At 42.2% G+C, this 9590-nt stretch overlaps 1 protein-coding gene across 1 annotated transcript; it reads left to right on the top strand.

The window, feature by feature from the left end:
- The first annotated feature begins 2849 nt into the window (after positions 1-2849).
- On the top strand, positions 2850-9512 carry slc7a6 (solute carrier family 7 member 6). Its single transcript, XM_072380997.1, has 10 exons — positions 2850-2932; positions 5261-5848; positions 5947-6072; positions 6287-6431; positions 6538-6661; positions 6768-6871; positions 7029-7125; positions 7593-7742; positions 8499-8682; positions 8757-9512. The coding sequence occupies exons 2-10, from the start codon at positions 5359-5361 to the stop codon at positions 8822-8824; spliced, it is 1488 nt and encodes a 495-aa protein (XP_072237098.1). The 5' UTR covers positions 2850-2932; positions 5261-5358; the 3' UTR covers positions 8825-9512.
- The last annotated feature ends 78 nt before the right edge of the window (positions 9513-9590 follow it).

Genomic DNA, 9590 nt, shown 5'->3' with positions numbered 1-9590 from the left:
TGACATTGACTAGCCTCAATACTGATGCCACTTTTGTTTTTGGGAAGAAACTGACCGAACGGTCACAAGCTTAACAGTTTCATTGTGACCTGCACTGCCAGCAACACCGCACACCAGAAATAGAGCAATACTACAGAATATAATATAGATAAAGTATCTTCTCCAGAAAGAGCAGCTCTACATTTACTGATCAGTTTGAGCACTGGTGGAACCTGTAGGTTATCATTTCAATAGATTGTGGTGTCACTTCTGTATCTATTATTAACAATGCAGGTTGTCGGTTTTGATACATTTCCCTGCCAACTAATGCCAACTAATCTAAGATAAGAAACAACAACCATTTGAAGTAGACATTTCATATTAACAAAGATAATGATAAGAATAAATTAGGTGTAATATATGAGACAACTCTGAATAGTCAATATCTAATTTGGGAATATTGTTGTCTGGGGATGGAATCCTGTTTGAAATGTAAATCAAAACATAGAATATTATTTTCTTCATCAATAAAGGTTTGATATCCTTTCCACTAACAGATCAATGAACATTCTCTAAGAGTGGTGAGACCATAGTGTTTGCTGGGGTTGTACCCGCATACTACAGTCGCTGCAGGAAAATAAATAAAATGATTCAATTAAAGTTAGAAAATTAAGGGAGATAAAGAAAGACACACACAGAAAAAACTGGCTATTGAGGGACAATCTGTACTAGTACTTATACATTGTCATTGTTGATAATCAACATGATATACAAATGAAAAAATAGTCATGTATATAATGCTGCTTTGCCTGAAATCTTCTGAACTTTAAAATCTTTGTTTCACGTGTTGCTCATTTGCTTCTGTTTGTTTTATAGATATATAGATATATTATATTATCACATCATATCATAGTAACAGAATTTTGACAACAGACCAAGGCGTAAATCTGGGATTGCCCTCCAATACACCACTGCTTACTACTTCATGAATTCCTTCCAGCACATTACAATGTTTGATTTGCCCCCTGTAAAACTTCTGGTTGTCTCCTCCATGTGTGTGCTGCTGGTGTGTGTAAATCTCTTTCATGATCTCTGGTACTAACACGGTAATGGCACATGCTGTTCGGGGCCATCGCCTCTGCTTAATGCTTCTAGCAGGCCCACTCTAATTACATTTCTGTTCTTCACACACTCGCAATTTTAGGCTTAATATGTTAGAGGGAGAATGATGATGGACATGGTAAATCTGCCGTAACATAAGCGTGAAGACAATTCAGTTGAATGCGCAACAACGTATCAAATTTTAAACTGAAAGAGAAATAGGTTTCGACATGAGCACCTCAACAGTCCTGGGTCTTCTTTGTCAGATTTTGCATTTCATGATGTGCCAAATGTTTTCAGTTGGTTCGAGATCTGGATTGCAGGCAGGTCAGTCCAGCACCCAGACTCTTCCACTATGAAGCCCTGATGTTGTAGATGATGCAACATGCAGTTTAGAGAATTTCACATTTCTGTTCATCTGACCAGAAAATAGTTTTCTACTTTGCCTCACTCTGTTTCAAATAAGCTTTGCATCAGGGAAGAGAGTTGGATCATATTCTTTATGGCTTCATCCTTGCATGTTACAGCTTTACCTTGCATTTGTTGATGGTTCGGAGAGCTGTGTTCTCAGTGATGTTTGGAACTGCAGTGATATCCATGACAGAATCGTACCTGCTTTTAGTGCAGTCCCACCTCAGGGCCTGAAGGCCACAGTCATCCAGTACTGATTTTCAGTTGTGTCCCTGGCACATAGAGATGTCTCCAGATTCTCTGAATCTTTTGATGACATGATGTACTGCACAGATGATGGTAAATTCAGTCTTCACATTTTTACTTTGAAGAACATTGTTTTGAAACTGCTGGACAATTAGTAGACACAGCTTTTTTTGCCAATTACTGAACCACTATCCAACTTCTGAGAGACTCCACCTCTCTAAGGTGCTCTTTTTTAATACCTAATCATGTTACTGACCTGCTGCAGTTTAGTTACAATATCTTCCTGCAGCTATTCCCTTTTAGCACCACTCACTTTTCCTGCCTTTTATTGTGCCGTCCCAACATTTATGAGACATGTTACTGCTCATATTTTTCATATTTTTCTGCATCCATTTAAAATCACTACTTATTGTTTTAAGTAGCATTTACACAATATCCCAACTTTTCTAGGAAATGGGGCTGTTATAATTCATTAACTTTAACAAACATATTGGCTTGTTCATAAGCAGATCTTGCATCCAGCAAAGTGATTAAATTTCTCTCTGAGGTATGCATGTTTTCACTCCTTTCCCTTTGTCCCCGGGCTACAGAGATTTTGCCACATTTTTTTTTCCGAATCTGTAAATGATTTTATAGGGATTATATATATATATATATATTATATTATTTATCGAGACAGTGTGCCAGTGTAGCCAATACCCTCTGCAACACTTTGTGACACCCACCCACTCATGTTAGCAACCAGTTTCCAGAATTACCTGAGACGTTCCACGTTTTTTTTTCTCATATTGTCCTAACTCTTGTTTCTGTCGTCAAAATTTTTAATTTATTTGTATTTATTAAAGAAAATAAAACTTTTTGTTAGTTTCAATGAGCGTGAGTGACTTTTTGCAAGTAGTTACAAGACTTGCGAATATTTACGTTGTGTTCATATTCAGCAGTGTGTTTTGCACAACCCCGTGTATTTGGTAATGGGATGGTGTGGTTCATTGTTGTAGCTGGAAACATTAATTCGTCCAAAGACTGGGTACACGACCACAGTATATAGTACTACGATGCTCGTACAGTAACAACGTCACATGATATTTCCTCTGGACTGCAGGAGCCAGTTGTTTACGGCTGCTGCGGATGTCTTTGTCAGCGGACGCTGTGTTGGCTGGCTGTCAGAAGCACTACAGGAGGTAAACCGGCGCAGGTAAGGCTGGGCATTAATGAGCTAATACTCGACACTCAGCAGGAATAGTCTCTTTGCAAGGGTTGTGTGTTCGTACAAGATAGGACTATTTGAATTTTGAGAAAGGAACGGGACAAAAGAGAGGGAAGTTGGCGGCACAAAGCCGACACAGGAAGAAAGGAGTTCCACAGTCTTAATGAAAACTAAATTTGGCGATACATAATTTCAAATAGTGAGTTCAGTTGGTGTTTTCATTTTGAATTCTTATAGCTTTGTTATTTAACGGAGGTGATGTGAAGGCGTCCTTGTGGTTTGCCTCAGTTAGATTCAACACTGTTATGCGTTGTGGGATGAATAAATTAAGCTAACAAGCAGTACAGTTAGCTTGGAGCGGCGCTTTGCCTTTAAACTGCTCCTGTTTAACCGCAAATGGGCCTGGTGCCACCTGAAGCTAAAATAGCCACATGTAAGGTTGATCTTAACAAAGAAACAGCACCCGATGTGTTCGGCGAAAACCCCACAAAGGTAAAGAAAGGAGGTATTTTCCTCCAAAGCTCCAAAATATATTGGTTTTATTTTGAAATTTGAAACGGAAAAGTGGTGTAATAATGAAGCAAGATGTGCTTGATACAACTCGCTGTAAAGAGAAACCGCTGGCTGCTGTGACGTTTAAATCTGTGTTTATGATCATTCATCAGCTATGGGTCTGGAAGATAACTCCAGTAAGTGGATATTCACTGCATTTATTGATGTTATCACAAGTTGATAGCCGTATTTAAAACCAGACCCAACAAAAAACGTCCCATCCACACTTAGTATGTGGTGAAATTATCCTACTTTTGTTGCACAATTTATTGACATGAAGTTTAGCCGAGGGCACTTGTAATATGGACATGACCTGTGGCTTTTAGGATGATCCCTTTTTGACAAAAAAACTGTGCCAGTTGTCACCTTATATTGCAACATGTTGCTGTAAATGGCTTAGCCTTGAAAGTAAACTTACATGCTTGTTGACATCTCACTATTTATTCAGTGTCTGCTTTACATTTTGGAAGTATAGTGAGCTTTGGCCAGGGGGGGTTCAGGCAATCACTCTCATGAAAGAAAAGACAAGTTAATAACAATTTGAGAAAAAGGGGAGGTTGAATATGAAGTAGGACAAGTTTTTTAAAAAGATTTGATCACAAATTCAGTCCCGTTTAGCTGGCTGGAGCTCCTCCTACACTCAGCCTGTCCCCGGTTACTCACTCAGCTGAAAACGACTCTGAAACCGCCTGTAGCCACAGACTATAACGATGTGTCTGTCAGACGCATACAGTCCTGTACATGCTCATATCATGTGTACATAGTTGGGAAGAGTGGAAGGCACATAATAAGAAGTCCAAACATGGATATAACCAATGGTTCCTATAAGCTGTATTTTTATTATTATTGGTTAGTTGTTGTGTCTATAAATCCATAGAAAATTGTTAACGATGCCTGTTGCAATTCCTGAACATTGAACATTTAGTTGTCTTACCAACAGCCCAGAGGGATAATATTGTTCAGTTTGATTTGTAATCAGTCCATTAACAACAACTTCCTGCCTGGTGCTGACTTTTTCTATAATCAGGCTCCCACTTGTGTGGGTTTTTTCATGCCTTGTGTCTTTTATAAAGGTAAAAAGCACAGTTACATAAGCAAAAGGCCAGGGGCTAAATTTAGACATCGTTAGGCTAGAAAACTAGATTTGCTATAAGGAGGGCTGAACATTACAACAATGCTGGGCCCCCCTCAGGGTTGTCACAAGCTTGTGTTCAGGAGCTGGAACACATCTAAAGACTCACACCACCATCATCATCTGTTATCATCACACCAGCTACTGTTCGTAGACAGTTCAACACTGTAAATCAATGGAATTATTTTCTTACAAATGAACACGCTCAGAATAAAGTTGTAAATCTAGCATTCATTTGTATCTTTGAGTTTGCATTCGAACAACTGCGAGAAAATACTTTTAGTTAAATATTGCAGAGGAGCCATTCGGAGCCGGTTTGTTTGGCTCATTGATTAGTTTGTGTCATCATCAGATTTTTAGGCGAAGCGGTGGTGAGACTGAACAGATGCCCAATGTTTGAACTGAGACATGCACCTCGCACGCATGTTGAGCAATAGTTATGGTACTGTCTTGTAAATGAAACATTCCACACCTACATTCCACACATGCCTGCTCCTGACTCGCTCTAATCTCTTCTATACATCACTACATCTCTCTTAGCTCTGCCTGGAGGTGTTAGATGGATGAAGTCACTGTTAGGCATCAAGTCCCGTTATGCCAACAGTGATAACTCTGTTCTTCTGGATCCGTAGGGCAGGTTGTTCCAGAAGCTGCCAGAAAGGAACAAGCGGCTGTAGCCTCCACAGCCACTCTGCAGTTCCTGCTGGCTCAGCCTTGAAACGACAGCGCCATGGCTGACTGTGATGGATCCGAGAAAGTAGACAGAGGCGCCGGTCACTCTTCCAGTTCCCAAGAGCCTCCCAAAGAGAGCATGCAGCTTAAGAAGGAGATCTCGCTGCTTAACGGAGTCAGCCTGATCGTAGGGAACATGATCGGCTCTGGCATCTTCGTCTCCCCCAAGGGTGTGCTCATCTACAGCACCTCTTACGGGCTGTCGCTTGTCATCTGGGCTATTGGGGGCATGTTCTCAGTGGTTGGGGCCCTCTGCTATGCTGAGCTGGGCACCACAATCACCAAATCAGGGGCTTCGTATGCATACATCTTGGAGTCATTCGGTGGCTTCATTGCATTCATTCGTCTGTGGACGTCTTTGTTGATCATCGAGCCCACCAGCCAGGCAGTTATAGCCATTACGTTTGCAAACAACTTGGTGCAGCCGCTCTTCCCGACATGTGAACCACCATACGTGGCAGCCAGGCTAATCGCCGCAGCCTGTTTATGTAAGTATTTTTTTGCAGCCGCTCATTTCACTGCTGCTGTTTTGCTCACGACTGTCAAGCTGAGTGCAGGAACCTCCATGATCCTCCTTTCTCCACAGGTTTACTGACATTTATCAACTCTGCCTATGTGAAGTGGGGCACCCGCGTGCAGGACATTTTCACCTATGCAAAGGTGGCCGCCCTCATCGTCATCATCATCACTGGCATCGCCAAGCTGTGCCAGGGTGAGTGGAGCCACGACAACACTCAAGAGACCAGAATTAAAGATGGCGTCCAGCTTAATGCCAGCCACCCACGATCCTCTTCCATTTGGGTTTAGTCCTTCCAGCAGACATTTACAATGAAATCAGCAGCTGGTTGACATTTGTGATACACCACAAACACACAGTGTAATCATTTCCTTCCAATGCAAACAAATTTCCCCTGTTTCCTTCTTAGGCTACACAGACAACTTTGAGTCATCCTTTGAGGGCTCATCTACAGATCCGGGTGACATTGCGCTGGCACTGTACTCTGCTCTCTTCTCTTACTCTGGTTGGGACACCCTCAACTTTGTGACAGAAGAGATCAAAAACCCAGAGAGGTGATCTTTCTTTTTGTTTTGTCTCTTTCTCAGTAGAAAGTCCCAGCAGCTGCCAATCAGAACACTTAAGTAAGCCATGTTTAGGTTACATGTTCTGTTGTTCCAGGAACCTGCCCCTGGCCATCGCCATCTCTATGCCCATTGTCACCATCATCTACATCCTGACCAATGTGGCCTACTACGCTGTTCTGGACGCCAGCTCTATTTTGGCCAGTGACGCCGTGGCAGTGGTGAGTGATCAATCGTCTTTTTGGAGGAAAAAACAGAATAAGCTGATGGATTTGAGAACAACATGCATGTGTGGATAAGTGGCATCTGCTCGCTGTGTTCTGTTAGACTTTTGCAGATCACACTCTGGGCGTCATGAGCTGGATTATCCCTATTGCTGTGGCTCTGTCCTGCTACGGAGGCCTCAACGCCTCCATTATAGCTGCATCCAGGTAGAACACATACGCATCGGTTGACTAAATCTGCAGTTCTATCAGAATGTTTTTACCCTTCTTAAAGTATCTAATAGTATAAGTATAAATTAATGGTATAAGAGACATGATGCTTGATGTTCTGCTGTCCATTGTGATCCACATTTGTTGTGTCCAGGTTGTTCTTTGTGGGCTCTCGTGAAGGTCACCTTCCAGACGCACTGTCCATGATCCATATACAGAGATTCACTCCAATCCCTGCTCTTATCTTCAATGTACGGGAAAGAAAAGAAACGTATCATAGCGATGGAAGCACAGAACGTACAACAGTTTGTTTAAACCACAGAAGTCAAACATTTCACAGTCCATTGTCAAAGACACAAGGTGACATTTAGTGGCACAAATTAAAAACTGTCACCAACTGAACACTTTCACCCAAACTGTTGAGGCTGTGAAAAACACTCAGTTTTTGGTTTGTCCCTTCTCGGCTCCTCTAATAATTTGGTGGTGCAACATGGAGAAAGTGTTAGGAATACAACTAGCATCTTTGGATATTTAGCTTACTCTGCTGTCATCAAAATACATTTAAAAAAACAAAACAAAGATTGTTATCTTCCTGTGATTGTTTAGTAATAAATCACTCAGTTACACACTGGATCATGGAATCGTCAGACTGTCACACTAACTGTTATTTCCCTCTCCTTGTTGCCACCCTCCCTTTCTTCCACCGTCCACTCCTCAGTGTGTCATGTCACTGATCTACCTGACTGTAGAGGATGTCTTCCAGCTCATCAACTATTACAGCTTTAGCTACTGGTTCTTTATGGGTCTGTCTGTCGCCGGCCAGATCTACCTCCGTTGGAAGCAGCCTGACAGACCTCGGCCTCTCAAGGTAACAGCAGATAAAGGAACTTGAGTCGTCCATTGAGATGTGGCTGATAGACAGAGGTTAAACTGCACAGCCTGAGGTGAACTGCTAAAGGCAGCCGGCCTAAGAGCTTTACTGCACAGCAACCAGCTGAGCTGCAGCTCTGAGTCAGAGCTCCAAACAGAAAATCAATACGGGACATAAGGTCCATGCTCAGGATGAATCTGGCTTCCATCAGAGCTGCAGCAATGTTTGTGAAAGAGAGAACAAACACAAAAATATCATTTAACCATTTATTTTTTTTATTTTTGAGTGTGTGTCATTGCACCTGCTGCAGTGGAAGATCGAGAAAAGTTTCACTAGAATGTTAAACACAATCTGCCACATGGTTGGCATGTTTTTTTCTTGTTTTGCTTTTTATTTGTGCATCAGGAGGTAACAGAACACAGTGAGGCTTTTTTTCATTGGATTGCTCATTCGAAATCTACAGCAACACGACTGCTTATCGTGTGAAACTTCTCTACCTTTCGGCTCTTCCTCCTTCCTTGTTTCCAACCTTCGCTTGCATGTCTCTTTGGCTCATGTGTGGATTGTCTTCTTTTCTCTCTTTTTGCCATGACAACCAGTCACAAGTTGACAGCAAACTTCATTAGTTTGTCTCACTCTTTCTGTCGCAGAGAAGAACCACAGTGTTGCTTGTTTTATTGTGAAGTCACGTTGAATACGACATCACAGCAAAAACTCCCCTTGTAACGTGTGTTCTGCCTCCCGACGTCTCAGCTGACTTTACTGTACCCGGTGGTGTTCTGCCTGTGCGCTGTGTTCCTGGTGGCAGTCCCTCTTTACAGTGACACAGTCAACTCTCTGATTGGCATTGCCATTGCACTGTCAGGAATTCCCGTCTACTTCCTGGGCGTCTATTTGCCAGAGTCCAAACGACCACCCATCATCACAAAGCTACTGCGTGAGTTCACTCGTCTTTGAGCTCCCTGAAGAAATGCTAATTAAGCTGTGCTAACACGCTGTCTCTCACTGCAGGTTCTCTGACCTGCCTCAGCCAGTACACCTGCTTCTGTGTGCTGACAGAGATGGACAAAAGCCAGTAGCATCTGCTACGCTTCAGAACTTCTGCCAGCAGCCACGAGAGAATGTGCAGGGAAAGGAGCATTTCCAGCTTCCACGTTGTGCTGTCCACCACGTTGAAGCTGCTGGACTTCACCGAGTTGTTTACAGCTTAAAAATGCTGCCCCAGACGAACACGTCCACACGCAGAGACAACGCTGCGTCCTCTGGGATTTCAACACTTTATTATGACCTCCGTTAGCAATAATGCACCTTTGAAGCTACACCAGTAATTTAACCTACTTAATGCCTTTAAAAAAAAAAGTATGTTTATTCTGTTGTATGAATGCAATCCAGTCCAACTGAAGTGTAGTGTTCAGTGTCAGCTTTGTAAAAATCAGCAGAATTGTAGTGAACCGTCAGCCACATTCGTTATAGAAAATGTTTTTGTCTGTTGCCACGTGTCGATGACTCGTCTTTTATGTGCTGTTGGTGCCATTTGTTGCTTTATATCAACAGAACTTTTCTTTTTTCCCACTTGATGTATTTGAATGTTGTACTGCCGTTCCATCTTAAAACCGTGGAACATTTGCACAATCTAAAGTAAACTATGCTCAAAGATTCCACATTTCATCCAGGGACAGCATTTTATTTCTGCGGCTGTAATTAAGACTATTCGAGGTTCACGAGAGCAGCGCTGAGAATGCATCACACCAAGATCGTGTGGTGTGTCAAACAGACTAGTTTCCTCAGGTCATTATCTGCACTGATGGACAGAAACAGAGCCGCCAGAATGATGGGATTGCAAAA

This window comes from Leuresthes tenuis, unplaced genomic scaffold (assembly GCF_036924035.1).
Source record: "Leuresthes tenuis unplaced genomic scaffold, fLeuTen1.0.hap1 SCAF_2, whole genome shotgun sequence".
NCBI classification, from domain to species: Eukaryota; Metazoa; Chordata; class Actinopteri; order Atheriniformes; family Atherinopsidae; genus Leuresthes; species Leuresthes tenuis.
The sequence above is the reverse complement of the archived record's forward strand: the minus strand, read 5'-3'. Positions and strand labels throughout refer to the sequence as shown.